Genomic DNA, 17787 nt, shown 5'->3' with positions numbered 1-17787 from the left:
CGTGGCACGAAGACTTGTGACAATGTGAATGAAAAAGCTACTCGAGGCTTCAAGGCTGCTCGACCAGACCTGCGGGCGCAGGCTGGTGGCCGCGGCCTGGCAGCAGCACCTGCTGGTGTCGAGTGGTCGCGGGACAGGGGCGCAGCAATTATCCCGCGGGTGGCTGACAGCACCACTTGGATTCAAACGCCTATAACTTCTGTTTTAGAAGGCTTCTTGGGGCGTGTGACTTACCATTGGAAAGCTCTTTAAGTCTAGTTTTCAACGCAATTTGAAACGCATCAATCCGTTTTGTAGAACTCAAGTTATGATCAAAAGAGTGGATAAAGGTCAGTTTTGTCACTTTGTAAAACATCGTTTAACTTCGTTTCTAACTCAAATTCATTTCCGGAAGATGCATAGCGACCCTTGTGAATGGTATATTCATTCCTCATGCATGTTAATCTCATATTAAGCTTCCATCAACACATATCCTTCATTGAGCGACCTCGATTCATCGACATTTCATCCTTTTATTGTCTGATTCTTCCAAAACTACTCCGAAAGCGTTCAAATGACTATGAAATTAAATCACCTAAAACATTAAGAAAAACACAAACGGAGCGTAATAGAGCACAAAACAAACAATTTATGCATTTGCGACCTAAAAAAACGACTAAAAGATCTAAGAAGCAACTATAAAACTAGCATATATGTGCTGATAAACTCTATATAAATGTGATTCATCATATCATCATGAGACCAACAACCTTATTCAATGACCCAACGAATGCAAAAATGTTTTGTTGGTATTGATATATTTTGTTGTTGTTATGTATCATGTGAAATACTTTTCTGGAAAAAAAAAATATTTATATCATGTGAAATACCAACGTGTTCTTATTATTAGAGGCTAAGAATTTCTCACGCCAAATTACCCACCAAAATCAAGGAAACATCAAACACAAAACCCACGCCTCTCCTAAAACAAAGAACCACCAATATAGTCTTACAAACTTCATCGTCATTTTACCCCCAATATAAGAACCACGCCGGTCCCCCTCTTAAGTAAGTGTAGAGTGCAGTAACGTACAAAGTCATTATATTTGATCAGGCTGAACCGAGGCATTAATGTACGGGTAAGAAAGATCTATCGTACTCGAAAAACTCATCAGCAGTACACATCATTCTTACAGTAGTACATTTCATACAGCAATTAAATCTGGTAAGAAATGAAATTCAGACACTTAATCTATCTTTTATTAAAAGCTGGACAAAATGACCATTCCGAAGTAATAAATACCAATAAGATAGGTAGGTAGTTGAATTCTATACTCTACATAAAGTTAAACCCTCTTTCACCACCTACAAATGTACATTATTCTTATTTATATTCATTTCATTGCCTTCTTTTGAGTTTACAACAATATTTCACTTTATTTGTAACTGCTTCTCTTCTGCCATACAACTGTCCCCATTTCTCAAGTACTCCTATTTAAAGGAAGAGTGGTCACCTTATTTGCTCTCTCTTTTAAGTTTTTTCTTTCATTTGTGTTTCATTTCTTCTCTTCTCAGTTCATCTCAATTCAAATAACAAAAAGTTATACAAGGAGATATGGTGAACTTCTTCACATTGGTGACCGGGTATCCAGGTGCGAGCGGGTACGGATCGGCTACAACTGCTGAACAAGTTACTGAAGGGATTGATGCATATAATCTCACTGCTATTGTCACTGGTTTGTTTTTCCACATCCCCTTGTGCTATTTTCTTTTTATGCTATGATCTCGATTTTATCATAGAATTAGCTGTCATATTATCTTAAACCTAATACTATATAACAATTTAAAATTCATCATCATTTTATAGGTATGTTACGGAGTGTGACGATTATCTAAAATTTCATGACAGGGTGGGTGATTGTTTCGAGTATTTCCAAATGTTTATTAAATGATCACATGACTTATTTTTTAGCATTAGTTTCACCGAAAAGTTGGGTAACAAAAATTTATTAGAAGTTTTAGAATCAATTGCGGTGTTCTTTTTATTATTATTATTATTAGCTATAGCAAAGCCTACCGTAATGAAATATGAGCTGTCGCACGAACTCCAATGTCTTGCGTCGTCAAAAACATCTGAACCCGTTTCAGCAACGCTACAACTTCCTTCTCTAATTTCCCAAGATAAGAAAAGGAGAAGGAATGAAACCATATTCATTCGCCCGACAACGAGATTTATACTTAACCCGCTTCCGCTGAGCCACATCAACTTATTATTATTATTATTATTATTATTATTATTTCCTCTAGTCGGTCATTTTAGTTCTTGTGTTGTCGATGAGTACTCTATTTGGGATTTTACACTTTCTATAGAATTGTGCAAATTAATTAGTTTTTGTTGGATGTTAAATTGAGGTCTAATATTTTGTTTCACTCTACCATTGTCCATTGTATCCATCAATCTGGTTATAAATTGTTTGGTTAGACACCAATGAAATAAATTGTTTTTGTTTTGAGTAACTGGTTCAAGTTGTTACAAAATTAACTTGGTTCAAGCTATTTCATCTGAACTGATTTGAATACTATTTCATCTGAACTGATTTGAATATCCTAAATTATGCTACTCAATATTTTAAATTTGTAACAAAATTTATTTGTAAATATCAGCACTTTATAAAAAAAAAATCAGTATTTATTAGAATATGTTCATTATAAAAGAATTTATTTTCAATTTAATACGCTTTTTTTTAACGAAATTTTCTATTTAATATTTGAATTAGTTTTTTTGCAATAAAAAAATAGAAAAAATAGAAAATAAAAATCCAACATTTGCACTTTTTCCTCCTAAAAATCCAACCTTCGTTTTATTCCTCAAAAATCCAACTTTTATACCCACCTTCTCCAACAAATCCATTACCTATTGATGACCGGTTTTTATAAGTTATATGTCACGTGCCAGATATTAATAGGTCAAATTATTTTTTTAATTATTAAAAAAAACAAAATAATTAAAAGAAAAAATAAAAAATAAAAAACAAAAAAAATTCAGAAACCCAGCCCACCCTCCTTCCCTGACCACCCCATCCCCACCGCCCACCAGCCACCTGCCACCGGAACCCAGCAACCCCATTCTCCTCTCCACCAGAAAACCCACACCACTCCTTCCACCGGTCAGCCGCCCTACACTCCATTTCCAATTTCTGTTTCAGCAGCCGTGCAACAACCACAATCACAACTGCGCACCACCCTCCAACTCCAACCTCACGCTGCATCGTTCCCACCAATCCCCAATCCACATCCACCTTGCTCGCCACCACATGACACCAAGCAACACAACCGCACAATTAACCACACACTTCAGCCCACAAATTTACCCAACTTGATTCTATCAAACAATCCCAATCATTGTTTTGCCTTAGCTTTTCTCTCTAAATATGCTTTCTGGGTAATTTTCTAATCTCGTACTTTTTACCCAACTTGCTTTTTTCAATCAATTTTTTATTAGAACTTGATTAATTTTTTGGTAATTTGATTAATTATTTGATGTTGTTTGCTGATTGTGTTTTTTGAAATTGATTGAGCGTTGCCACCATTCGAACCTCAAAAAGCCCCAACCTCCAGCAACAATTTATCAACCCAAAGGTAACCTCCACAACCATTATTGCCTCACATCGCCACCAATCGCAAACCGCACCCAACAACTCCCATTCAATCAACCATTGCAGCCCCAAAATCAGAGCAAATCGCAAATTTAATGGAGTCTGGGCTTGTGGTTTTGAGCATAGGTAGGAGTGGGAGAAGGGTTTTCAGTTCTGGGTTTGGGTAAGGTGGGGTAACCGGTGGCAGAGGTGGTGGTGGCGGTGCAGGTCCGTGCTGGTTCTGTTGTTTCAATTTTTACGAGAGAGGAGAGAGAAAGAGGAGTGAATTTTTTTTTTTTTTAAAAAAACATTTTTTTAACCTGTTTAATAGGTTAAAGGTCAAATGGACCTGTTGGAGAAGGTGGGGTATAAAGGTTGGATTTTTTAGGAATAAAATGAAGGCTGGATTTTTAAGAGAAAAAAGTTCAAAGGTTGGATTTTTCTTTTCCATTATTCCTAAAAAATACCCATTAATGGCCATGAAATAAGTTAAAATAAAGTAAACAGCCAGAACTCAACAACCTTTAAGCAATTTACGTAAACTTTATCATCATAAATTAAAAATTCAATGTCAAAAAAAAAAAAAATTGCTACTTTATAAAACATTTAGAATGCGGTAGATTGCAGTCAACTTATTTTAAGGAAAAATTGATTTTTGCTACCTATCAAACACATCAAATTGAATTTTGTTACCTATCAAAACTTTTATTTTATTTTGCTACCTAACATATGCCCTTTTTTTAAATTTTGCTACCACCGTTAAGGAATCCGTTAAGGAACCCGTTAGGTGGGTCCATAACGACACGTGTCGTGTTATTATTGGCCAAAAAAATTAAAAAAATAAATAAAAAAATTAAAAAAAAGAAATAAAAAGAAAAACCTGAACTACCCAACCACCACCCCCGCGCCACCACCCCCTTCCCCCCAACTCACCGCACCCCTCCCCTAAACCACCACCCGCGTCGCACCACTAGCCCCAACCCACCTGAACCCTCCCCCTCCCTTTCCCGCAACCGCGTCGCCCCCAAAAACCACCAAAACTAAAACCCTAGATCCCACCACGGCCACAAATCTAGCCACAAATGGCCGAAATCGGCCGGTTTTGGGGCTCAGTGGCCTTAACCGGCCGATTTCGGCCTTTCAAGGCCAGATTCTTGGCCGTTTTTGGGGACGAGGGTTGGGGCTGGTGGTGCGACGCGGATGGTGGTTTCGGGGAGGGGTGCAGTGAGTTGGGGGGAAGGGGGTGGTGGCTGGGTAGTTTAGGTTTATCTTTTTATTTTTTTTTTAAAATTTTTTATTTATTTATTTATTAATTTTTTTGGCCAATAATAACACGACACGTGTCGTTATGGACCCACTTAACGGATTTCTTAACGGTGGTAGCAAAATTTTAAAAAAGGACATATGTTTGGTAGCAAAATAAAATAAAAGTTTTGATAGGTAGCAAAATTCAATTTGATGTGTTTGATAGGTAGCAAAAATCAATTTTTCCTTATTTTAATGACAACAAATAAGCCCACCAAAATTGCAACAAATTAGCAATAAATCATCATAAACGACAAAAATGCGCAACCCTTATTTTTTAATTGTAACCAACTAACCAAGTAGTCAATTCAATAAAAGTGAACTCCATCCATTAGCACTACTCCGTAATACATTCAATCTCATTTCACCACACTAATTTCTTAATATGGTTGTTCGAATCTAACAAGAAAACCACTTAAAGACGAATGCAATATATTTTTACCCATATATAAAAATTTGTGATATGTGACATATGATTTTTTTACTTAAACATTTGTTCTACCATTATAATTTTTTCAAAAATGCCAACAATGTACCAAATCATTTACCCATATTTTCGATTTACATCATCCCAATTGTTTGCACAACCTAAGTTCAACCAATTTGCTAGATTCACCCAATAAGTATGATATTGTTAGTCTAAAAATTGTGCATACTCCTTCTAATCCATCTCTAAATAAAAGTCTAGTTTATTTTTTTATTTATTTATTTTTATTATAGCCTTTTTTTTTTTTTGAAAACTTAGGGTCTGTTCACATTTACTTAATTTCAGTTCAGTTCAGCTCTAATTAGTTCAGTTCAGTTCAGCTCAAATCAGTTCATTTCAGTTCAGTTCAGCTCTTAATTTTCTTCTCTCATAAAATATTCATTTTACCTCAATTTAGTTCAGCTTCAATCAGTTCAGTTCAGTTCAGCTCCAATCATTTCAGTTCAGTTCGGTTCAGCTCAACTCAGTTCAGTAAATGTGAACATGCCCTTATTTTTATTATAGTTAAATAAAAAACCTTTGCAATTAAAAAAAAAATGATTTCACCATATACTATTTGTTTACTTTTTATTAGCCAAACCCTACAATTTTCTCTTCTAAAATTTGATTGTGATAAATTATATCCCTTTTTTTTTTTTTTTTTTAATTATTATAATATTCATGTTTAATCAACAAAATCATATAGTATCTCCTAATATCTTCCTATTATGTTCACGTTATAAAAAAGTTACACTCGTACAAAAGCTAAAAGAGACATTATTCATTTGGGCGGAGAGAGTTTTAATACGCGGAGTATAATGTTTGCTGGAAAGGAAGTGTGCAACTTCTAACTTCCAACTTCTTCATTCAATCCTGATTTATGTTGTTCTTCTTTATGGGGTGACGGGCCTATGGATTTTGGAATTGTCTCATTAATTTCATTTTGGCTTAATGCAAAGAAAGAGTTAAAGATTTCATGATTTAATGCATGTAAATATGCAACATACCTAGCACAAATTACCTGATTGAATTGACAACTTTACCACAGATCCTCATGGACCTCAACTACTATATTGTACTACGAGTAGTATGTAATGTATGTATAGAAGTAATTGTTACATTGATTACTTTTTCCAGTTGAAAAGATTCAGGGTATATTTAACTTATAAATCCGCATTAAAAACATTGTTTTTATATATTTGGATTGTTTTATTTCACTTGTCATTAAAACACAAATTGTTAATACAACAAATTGTCTAACATTGGTTAAAATTATTATTATTATTATTATTTTTTAAAAAAGATATATAACAAATATGATGCGGATGCATTCAACGTTTCCTTTCTTAGTCCGTTTCTTTAATGTTTCTTAGATTAGATTTTGGCTTACAAGTTTTTACCTTTCACTTGAAAGGGTTTTTCTTGTTTTAAGCGTTAGGATTTTTATTTTGATTAGGAATTGTTTTGGTCTAGTGAGTTCCTATTTGAATTAGGACTTGTCTTTAGCAAAAGAGATTCCTAATTGGATTAGGACTTGTCTTTAGCAAAAGAGATTCCTAATTGGATTAGGACTTGTTTTTAGCAAAGTAAATTCCTAAGTGGATTAGGACTTGACTTTGGTTTTTAGGCGTGTCTAGGTGTTTTAGGAGGATTGAATAACCTAATCTAAGTTGAATTAAACTTAGTTAGTTTAGTCATATCCGAATTAGGAACTTGGGGATCAAGTTTCGGTTTTCTTAGGTTTTCTAGGTCAAATGGGATTCTAATTCAATTAGGATTAGTTTTCTAATTTGATTAGGTTTAGAATTAGTTTTGAGTCTATAAATAAAGGTTGTAAACTTTGAATTAAAGAAGAAGTTTGTTTTGTTGATTAAAGCTTTATTGCTTGTTAATTTGGAACGTTTCTTTCCAAGTTTTCTTTGTGTTTGACGAGTGAAGTTAAACATAAAAACCCTTAGATTAGGCGAGTGAAACCTGATTTAAGAGAGGTTAGATTAATTAGTGAGTGAAGCTAATTCAAACTATCCTCAAAAAAACCCCTAAATCACGAGATTAAGGTGAGTGAAGCCTTGAAATCAGATTTAGAACCCTTAGGCGAAAACAAACGAGTGAAGCTTGTTTAAACCTAAGACCAAACGAATCAAGAAACGCATCAAATGGTATCAGAGCTGTTGGTGTGATTATTGAGTCGTTATATCCTTGTTCTTGAGCAATCAAGAATCAATTCGTGCTAGTTTCTTGGTTCTTGTTCTTCTCGGCGCAGATCTGGACCAGTTGGAAGTTTTAGGTTACTGCAAACTATCTACTTGGTATTTTTCGGTGTTTTTTTTTGGGTTGGATTCCTATTGGACTAAAATTATAGACTGTAAAATTTCGTGGTCATTGGATAAGTGACGCAAAATCTACAGCAACAAACTTTCGAGGGAAAATTACTGATTGTGCGCAAACATGGAGAATAAATCAACGATCACTCACTTGCTTGAACAGATGACTGTTTTGATGGAACGACACATTACGTTCATGCATCATAGGAAGAGTCTTGAAGAGGAGATCAAGTGTTTCAAGTGTCAAGGTAGAGGTCACTACAAGTCCGAGTGTCCTAATAGAAGGGTCATGACATTAACAAGATACCAAGCCTTAGAAGAGGAGGATGCTAAACTTGCTTTACTTCTAAAAGAGCAACGTGAAGGAGAGGAGAATGAATATGACTTTGAGGAAGAGTGTGAAGAGCAACCATTGTGTGAGGCAGCCCCGGATCACAACACACTTGTTTTGAGAAAGCTTCTCCATGCTCAATCTACTCCTTTGACTGATATGGCACAAAGGGAGAACTTGTTTTACACTAGATGCTTAGTGAATGGGCGTAGTTGTTCAGTTATTGTGGATAATGGTTCTTGTACTAATGCATGCTCTAAGAAGATGACGGATACATTGCAGCTTGAGACTAGGAACCATCCTAATCCTTACAAACTTAATTGGCTCACAAATGTTGGAGGAGTACATGTTTCGAAACAAGCATTGGTTTCTTTTACAATTGGTGAGTTTGAAGACAAAGTATGGTGTGATGTTGTTCCTATGGATGCATGTGCTTTGTTGCTAGGCCGTCCTTGGCAATTTGATCGTGATGTGATCTACCTTGCAAAGAAGAATGTGGTTTCAGTTCTACATAAAGGGAAAAGGATTGGATTAAAACCTTTGCCTCCTAAATTCGAACCTATGCAACATGATGGCAGCAAGGTTATTTCTCTTTCTACATGTGATGAAGGTGGTTCAAGTAAAAGGAAGAAGAAAGACAAGCAGCAAGATAGAGTGCTTCAACTTGTTCGTAAGTCTCCATTTGAGATAGGTGACTATGTGTGGCTTTCTTTGAGTGCACAGAAGTTATACAACAACCGCAAAGACAAGCATGAATCCTTTGATGAAGGGCCTTTTAAAATCGTGCATAGGGAGAATTATGATACATTTCAAGTGCTACTTGGTGAAGGCGTTTGTGCTTCTCTTAGCGCAAATGATCTCGTTCCTTGTTATGATGTAACTTGAGGACAAGTTAGTTTTCAAGAGGAGGAGTATGATGCGGATGCATTCAACGTTTCCTTTCTTAGTCCGTTTCTTTAATGTTTCTTAGATTAGATTTTGGCTTACAAGTTTTTACCTTTCACTTGAAAGGGTTTTTCTTGTTTTAAGCGTTAGGATTTTTATTTTGATTAGGAATTGTTTTGGTCTAGTGAGTTCCTATTTGAATTAGGACTTGTCTTTAGCAAAAGAGATTCCTAATTGGATTAGGACTTGTCTTTAGCAAAAGAGATTCCTAATTGGATTAGGACTTGTTTTTAGCAAAGTAAATTCCTAAGTGGATTAGGACTTGACTTTGGTTTTTAGGCGTGTCTAGGTGTTTTAGGAGGATTGAATAACCTAATCTAAGTTGAATTAAACTTAGTTAGTTTAGTCATATCCGAATTAGGAACTTGGGGATCAAGTTTCGGTTTTCTTAGGTTTTCTAGGTCAAATGGGATTCTAATTCAATTAGGATTAGTTTTCTAATTTGATTAGGTTTAGAATTAGTTTTGAGTCTATAAATAAAGGTTGTAAACTTTGAATTAAAGAAGAAGTTTGTTTTGTTGATTAAAGCTTTATTGCTTGTTAATTTGGAACGTTTCTTTCCAAGTTTTCTTTGTGTTTGACGAGTGAAGTTAAACATAAAAAAAACTTGGAAAGAAACGTTCCAAATTAACAAGCAATAAAACTTTAATCAACAAAACAAACTTCTTCTTTAATTCAAAGTTTACAACCTTTATTTATAGACTCAAAACTAATTCTAAACCTAATCAAATTAGAAAACTAATCCTAATTGAATTAGAATCCCATTTGACCTAGAAAACCTAAGAAAACCGAAACTTGATCCCCAAGTTCCTAATTCGGATATGACTAAACTAACTAAGTTTATTCAACTTAGATTAGGTTATTCAATCCTCCTAAAACACCTAGACACGCCTAAAAACCAAAGTCAAGTCCTAATCCACTTAGGAATTTACTTTGCTAAAAACAAGTCCTAATCCAATTAGGAATCTCTTTTGCTAAAGACAAGTCCTAATCCAATTAGGAATCTCTTTTGCTAAAGACAAGTCCTAATTCAAATAGGAACTCACTAGACCAAAACAATTCCTAATCAAAATAAAAATCCTAACGCTTAAAACAAGAAAAACCCTTTCAAGTGAAAGGTAAAAACTTGTAAGCCAAAATCTAATCTAAGAAACATTAAAGAAACGGACTAAGAAAGGAAACGTTGAATGCATCCGCATCAAACCCTTAGATTAGGCGAGTGAAACCTGATTTAAGAGAGGTTAGATTAATTAGTGAGTGAAGCTAATTCAAACTATCCTCAAAAAAACCCCTAAATCACGAGATTAAGGTGAGTGAAGCCTTGAAATCAGATTTAGAACCCTTAGGCGAAAACAAACGAGTGAAGCTTGTTTAAACCTAAGACCAAACGAATCAAGAAACGCATCAAAAACTTATGTTGCAGTTTAGTAATAATAATACGGAGTAAAAAAAAAAAGGTGAACTTTGCATAAATAGTAAAATTAAAAAACAAAAGGTGTATAGGTTTAAGGAGTGTATAGATTTACGGAATAATGTTGGAAATAGCCATCCATTCTACCCTCCAATGAACCATATATAAGGTTATTGTAACTTGTGTTCTATCTTTCATAAATAGATCAATGTACCATTATTAGAAGCGACATTATGCATAAACCACAATATATATCTATACTTCACAAGTCATCTCAAGCTCCTAACACAATTTATTATAGCTAATTAATAACATTCTGAATGAGGTGGTTGTTTCGAAGAAAAGTACGTCGTGAAAATAATGCTACTCCCCCTGTTCCGTTATACATAAGCGGGGCAATAGTGAAATTGCTACTTGCATCCCAAAATTGAGCTTCTACTAAGTTCTTTTCGAGTTTTCGTACCAATATTGGACCTACAAATTAATTTAGCATATAGTTTTTGTGTAATTTGTGGGTTGGAAATAATTAGCTGGAAAATACGTACATTTATTAGGGTGGAGGTTGGAAGCTGGGTATATACTCTAAGGTAATTTGATTCGCAACAAATAAAGTGGTTTAATTAACATTCTAGTTCTTATGTCACTATTCCTTATCTAATCAATTTAATTCATGGGACAAGAAGATGTCATTCTCAGCAGTTCATCAATCTCACACTCACAGTTGACATAATAATAATATTAATGATTATTTACCACTTTACATTTTTACTCTTTTAGCAAATAATATTTGAGATTAAAGTACATTTGAGTAGACAGTCCAATTGCTTTATTGGAGTAAAAACATTTTGGTCATTTGTTCTTTTTAATTGCATTCTATGCTTATGAGTTAACAAATATAAACAAATATTATAAATTACTTTTTAGTAAAAATTATAGAGAAAATATAAGTTTCTCTTGATGAAAAAGTATATAAAGTTGATATTTTTAAAATATATTTTGAGAAATATGACAAGGTCATATATCACAATCTATCTTACTTTGCGTTTTCCAACTTATACATCTTAAAAGCGTCAAAGGAAAGTGTGTGAATATTATATGTATAACATAACGATAGAAAAAAAATGAAAAAAAAATATATTATTTGTTTTTTTGGTAAAATTGCTGGACATGTAAGCATATTTTTGGTAAGTTTTGAAGAGGACTAAGGCTCCGTTCTTTAGAGCTGCAGCTCTGCTTTGCTCTGCTGAACCCTGCTTTGCTCTGCACAAATTAAATTTGTTCTACTCTGCTCTGCTGAAAAGAAATCTGCTCGGCTCGGCTCAGCTCTACTCTGCTCTATTTTCAAATAATAATTAATAATAACAATAATAATAATTAATATTCAATAATAATAATTAATATTGTATTGATGATAATAATTTATTATTTTGAGTAATTATAATAATTATTAATATTAAAAATAATTTGAATAATTATTAATATTAATAATAATTAATATTTATTAATCATAATAATAATTAATAATAATATCTAATAATTCAAACTATTAAAAATTAATATTTAATAATATTAATAATTAATAATTTCTAATAATTATAACAATTCTTTCAAAAAAATAAATAATAATAATAATAACAATTAATAACAATTTCTTTTATAAACATTTGATATTAGAATCATAATGTGTAGAAACATTTTATGTGGTTATTGATTGTAGTTCATTGAGTTGAATTATTTTTCAAATCTTTCCATACTTTTTATTAAGATTTATAAAAAAAAGAGGTTGTTTTCAAGTAGTTCTTTTTATATTATTATTATTTTTAGGGTAAAAAATATATGATTAAGACAAATTTATAAGTAAAATCATTATTACACATTAAATCATTTTATTTTAAAATTTTTGTGAAATAAATATAAATAAACCTTTAGTAGCAGCAGTAGTAGCAGTAGTAATAGTAGAGTAGTAGTAGTAGCAGCAACAGTATTATTATTAATGTTGAAATCTTCTCGCTCGGCTTGGCTCGGCTCGACTCTGCTATGCTATGCTATCCTGAAATCTGCTCTGTTCTGCTGAAGTTTATCTGCTCTGGCGCTCTACTGACCCCTGCTCTGCTTTGCTCTGCCCAGAAGCTCAAAAGAATAGAGCTTAAGTGTTTATGTTCTAAGTGTTTATGTTCTAACCAAATTTTATTGAAGCATAAATGTTGTATATCAAAAAATAATACGAATTAATTAAAAAAAAAAAATTGTAATTGTTTATAGGTTTGCAATTAATATATACAATTATTTTTATAATTAGTAAGATTTGAATCACGAGTCCTCTTTTTAACACGTATCTTGGAGGGCTTGGTTATGAATCTTTTCAAGTAATTGTGATTGGAAGTGGGGATTTTCTTACATTAAATAGCAGTTACTACTGTTAAGAAATTTGTATTTGTATTTCTATAATATAGGTGCTTGTATATATCATTTTATTAAATTTATTAGAGGTGAAAATTGAGAATGAATTTGCATATGTGAAGGAGGAGCAAGTGGAATAGGATTGGAGACAGCAAGAGTGTTGGCACTTCGGAATGCCCATGTCATAATTGCTGCAAGGAACATGAACGCCGCTAAGGAAGCCAAGGAGATGATTCTTAAAGACAATAAATCTGCTCGAATAGACGTTCTTAAGCTTGATCTCAGCTCTCTCACATCTGTCAGAGAATGTGCTGATAAATTCCTAGCTCTAAACTTGCCTCTTAACATATTAATGTAATACCATCTTTTCTAAATTCATTGGATGATTAGCAAACTTGTACGACTTCAGATGCTGCAGAGAAGATTATGCTAATGTAAGAATATGTGGTGTGTTTTAATCTTGCAGAAACAATGCTGGTATTATGTTTTGTCCATTCCAACTTTCTGAAGATGGGGTGGAGCTACAATTTGCGACAAATCATTTAGGTTAGTCGAGAATCAGAGATCATGCTTAATCTTAAGGGTCGGGTCCATATGGCATTTAATTCGATTAGGACAGGGTGGATTTCTTCAAATGCTGCTTGATCTAATGTCTCAACGGAATTGATTTGTTACATGACAACATGACAGGTCATTTTCTATTCACAAATCTGCTGCTTGACAAAATGAAGCAAACAGCTAAAGAAACTGGCATTGAAGGAAGAATAGTGAATTTATCATCAATAGCACATCTTCACACTTATCCAGGAGGAATTAGATTTGATAAAATCAATGATGAAGACGGGTATGTTTGCTTAGTTAGAAACTCCTCTAATATCCATATGACTAAATTGAAGCAGCACTAGCATATTAATTGTATATCTTAATTTAACGCGAGTTTGCTATTGGATCATATTTTTGTTTTGCAGTTACTCTGACAAAAGGGCATATGGACAATCTAAGTTGGCAAATGTACTTCATGCAAATGAGTTATCACGCGGTCTCAAGGTTTTGATTATCCTTTGAGTCTTTACTATTGAGTACTTTCATTAATATTTGTTGTCATCACCTCATCATGTTCATAGTAACTTTTTGATGAAGTTCTGCACGACGTGTATTTCTTCACATCATTTTTCATTTAGTTCCTCAAGATTCAGATTGTCAAATACAAAAATTGAAAACATACCGCCTTGAAAATTTTGTTCCATGTTTTTTTAACTAAAAAACTCAATGCTTGTTTATCAAAATTTATGAGTGAACATTTTCTTCTGCAATCTGCATTACAGCTCATTATCTAATATTTGCCGAGGCCAAAAACTGAAGGCTCAAACTAACTATATTTTTGTATCGTGTGTCCAGGCAGAGGGCGCCAATATTACTGTAAACTCTTTGCACCCAGGACTAATCATGACAAATCTCATGAGACATTCTTACTTCCTGATGCGTATGAATTCTTGTTCTCCCTCAATTTATGACATGCAATCAAAAGGTCCATTATAACATGATCTGTAAGTACTGATTGTGTGACCTTCAATTCCTTGCAGGATTTCTTAATCTTCTGACAGGGCTATTGTTATGGAAAAATGTGCCGCAGGTATATATAAACAACTCACTCGCATCGATACAGCAATGCATATAAAATTAAGCAAACATTTTTCATTGTACATAAACTCTTTGTATAAACGATTATGACAGAGGAACAATAATCATTGTCACCTGCAGGCTAAAACACTAATTTTTTCAAGACTAATTGTTATTCTTGGTTTTATATAATTGAAAACATAGTAGTAACCAACTTAACCACGGTGATCAAATGAATTTGTATTTTCATTCTTTTTAGGGAGCTGCGACAACTTGCTATGTAGCCCTCCATCCGCAATTAAAAGGTGAAACAGGCAAGTATTACGTGGATTGTAACGAGTTAGAGCCATATGCACTTGCTAAAGATGAGGAATTGGGAAAGAAACTTTGGGAGTTTAGCGAGAGTTTGGTGAACTCAGCTACGAAGCTTAAACAAATTAATTAGTTCAAGATACATTTGCCTTGCAAATAATTATGAAACAAAACAGTGTCCAATATCTCTAAGATTTAATTTGTGTCCTACTACCTTGAGCAAATCATCCTGTAACAGATATGTTTTATCTTCTATGTTATGTTATGCTATGTTCAATTCAAAGGCTCTTGATCTTAATCGTTATTTGTTCAGCATTGTAGCAAACACATAATTTTATTGATCATTGAATTGTATTGAAGCCATGAAAATATGCTTTAAACCAATATGGACAATAGAAGAATAGATTGCAGATCAAGCCTACACACATGATGCAATCAATTGGACACTAGAAGAAAACACAAAACTGGTAACAACATATAACAAGCTAGATCAAGCCTACACACATGATGCCGTAGTTTTGGGCTTCAGATCATTGGCAACACGATTACATGAACAATAACCTAACACGCCTCAGGAAGGATTTGCCCTCCCCAGTCACCAAGGGCAAAGCCCTTAACTCGATTCTACCTTGATCTTTCATGTCAAGTTGTCCTAGAACAGGATTATACCGAAGATGAAATGAATAAACTGATAGGGTATAAAACATATTCTTGGGCCTCAACCATTAGCTTAAGCTTTTAGTTATGTCGGTCCTTCAACATGGTATTTGAGTCAGCGTGACACAAAGGTCACGGATTTTAATCTCATCCATCCCCGCTTTCAAGTTGAATATTAAGCGCTGGGTATGAGGAGGGCTCATGCCGCATCAACACTTCTAGCCCAAATGGGCTCTTGTATGAGGGGCCGTAATAGAGTATAAAACATATTCTTGGGCCTCAACCATCAGTATTAACATTTAGTTGGGGTTGGTCCTTTAACATAAATAAAACTAAAGCCTTCAACTCAGTACACCCTAGAAACAAGAGCGATTTTGATCATTTGTGCAAATGAGAAAACAGGATAATGATCCTAAAAATTATTAATAATCGTTAATTCATCTGAAAGAAAGAACAGACTACTTCCGTTTTTTTAAGTGCATTACTTTCCTAAATCTAACCTACACCTGCCACAAATGGTATTAATGGTATGCCCCTTACTCCCTATACCTCTTCGTGATTACCCGCAATATGATCAATAATGGAGCTGTGTTTGTTTGGTTTGAAATCACACACGAATTCACCAAAAGACAGTATAGGAAAAATGTACACCAACTACAACTTCATTACATAATGGTATATACCGGTATACCCTATAATTGATTATTGCAAGAACCACATTTATAAATATATCACATATACATCCATCATTCCCTACTTCAACGATATGCCAACTATAGCCAACAAATTCCATTTAAGATACAATAAAAACGGTCAATCTAAGTAGAAAAGGAAAAAACAAATAATAGGTTGGAAAACACATCCTCAATATAGTCAAGTTAAACAATTAATATGCATAGCTAATATGTATGCTTAAGTGTAAATAATTCTTATAATATGTGACGTGCAATTGTATTCTGAAACATGCACCTTACGACTTATTTAGTAGCCTATAATAAATTACGGTGATGGAAATATAATATGAAGTAATTTTGCAAGCTAGGAAAATAACATAAAATTGTTCATTAAATGTCATCTCATCCCAAACGTGTCTTTCAACATAAATTACATTTCAATCCATTTACAAGACTTAGAACACTCCAAAAGGAAATAGAAATTGATACTTGCCCTAAAAAAGCATCATTATGAGTTTTTATATCACTTTTTCTTAGGTTTCGTACCATTAATTTTTGTACCGCTTTTCTAAGGTTGATAGGTTTCTTACAACACACTAATATTCCAAATATATACCAAACGAGTTGACAATATTCAAAAACTACATACCTCTGCAACATCAATAATCTTATGAAAATAAGGAAATACCATGGTAGGTAACCCTGTGAGTCAACTTTGAAAATGAAAAAAAAAAAAGATTAAATTCTATTTCATAAGAAGAGTTGATGTAGTTGTGTCCACACTCCACAAGAAAATACTATATCCCTAAAAAAAAAGCCAACATAATCAAGCATAATTGACAACTTCCATTACAGTTTCATTTGAAAAATGAAGCCCAATCAGTGTGACAACAACTTGACAACATGACTAAAGCATCACATAAAGCACGTCATATTTAGCAAAATGTCACACTTAACAATTAACATTGTAGTCTCAAAGTCTCATTCATTTACTTAACAAGTTAACATTCATGCATTCGATCTATTGTTGATGGAGATATTCAGGCCACATATTCTTCCTCCCAAGAATTAGGGGTCTATGGGGGTGCATTTTATTTATGCATGAGTTGTTTGGAATTCCACTCACACACACCATCACTAGTAGAAAAAACTAAATGGGAAGCCCCAAATAGCAAGCGGTTTTTTTATTTCCGCTTCAAAAAACACCTAAAAAAAATCTGAAAGAAACAAATGGCAAGCGGTTTTAGGTGAACCGCTTGCAAAATTGTAAATGGCAAGCGGTTTGAACAAATTGCTTACCAATTGCTAAAAAAACCCTAAAAAATTTAAACCCCATCTATCTCTTTCTTACGCTCTCTCTTCTCCTCTCCATTCTCTCTTCTTTCTCCCATTTCGGCTACGCTCTATCTCCTTTTTCTCAGACTCTCACGCCTCACCTCTCTCTCCTCTTTCCCCTATCCCCTCTCCCATCCATTCTTTCGCCTCACATCTCCATCTCTATCTCATTCTTCTCTCGTCTCCTATCTCAAGCCCCCCTTCTTTCCTCTCTCCTCTTATCACCAACCACAACAAAATCGAGCAAAAAAACGAACAAAGCAAAAAAGAAACGAACAAAAAATACCAAAATCTGAGCATGCGTGTAGGTTTTCTAGTTTTTTTTTTTGGTCAAAATCAATCATGAACACTGTAGCTAGAGTTTTCATGGTCGATTTTGACATTTAAAACCAT

General features: G+C 33.8%; 1 protein-coding gene across 1 annotated transcript; it reads left to right on the top strand.

Moving 5' to 3' along the window:
• Window positions 1–1384: 1384 nt before the first annotated feature.
• Window positions 1385–15026, top strand: LOC110735312 (short-chain dehydrogenase TIC 32, chloroplastic-like). Its single transcript, XM_021915487.1, has 8 exons — window positions 1385–1715; window positions 12919–13150; window positions 13263–13342; window positions 13487–13640; window positions 13765–13843; window positions 14195–14279; window positions 14380–14429; window positions 14676–15026. Exons 1-8 carry the CDS (start codon window positions 1595–1597, stop codon window positions 14859–14861), a joined length of 987 nt encoding a protein of 328 aa, XP_021771179.1. The 5' UTR covers window positions 1385–1594; the 3' UTR covers window positions 14862–15026.
• The last annotated feature ends 2761 nt before the right edge of the window (window positions 15027–17787 follow it).

Source organism: Chenopodium quinoa, unplaced genomic scaffold (genome assembly GCF_001683475.1).
Source record: "Chenopodium quinoa cultivar QQ74 unplaced genomic scaffold, ASM168347v1, whole genome shotgun sequence".
NCBI classification, from domain to species: domain Eukaryota; kingdom Viridiplantae; phylum Streptophyta; class Magnoliopsida; order Caryophyllales; family Amaranthaceae; genus Chenopodium; species Chenopodium quinoa.
This window is presented reverse-complemented; position numbering and strand designations above follow the sequence as displayed.

Excerpts from the sequence above, each read along its gene's own strand:
- LOC110735312 (XM_021915487.1), top strand. The coding sequence starts at position 1,595 with ATGGTGAACTTCTTCACATTGGTGACCGGGTATCCAGGTGCGAGCGGG. Across the intron at positions 1,716-12,918 it reads TCTCACTGCTATTGTCACTG|GAGGAGCAAGTGGAATAGGA; the intron begins GTTTGTTTTTCC and ends GCATATGTGAAG. Across the intron at positions 13,641-13,764 it reads AAAATCAATGATGAAGACGG|TTACTCTGACAAAAGGGCAT; the intron begins GTATGTTTGCTT and ends TTTGTTTTGCAG.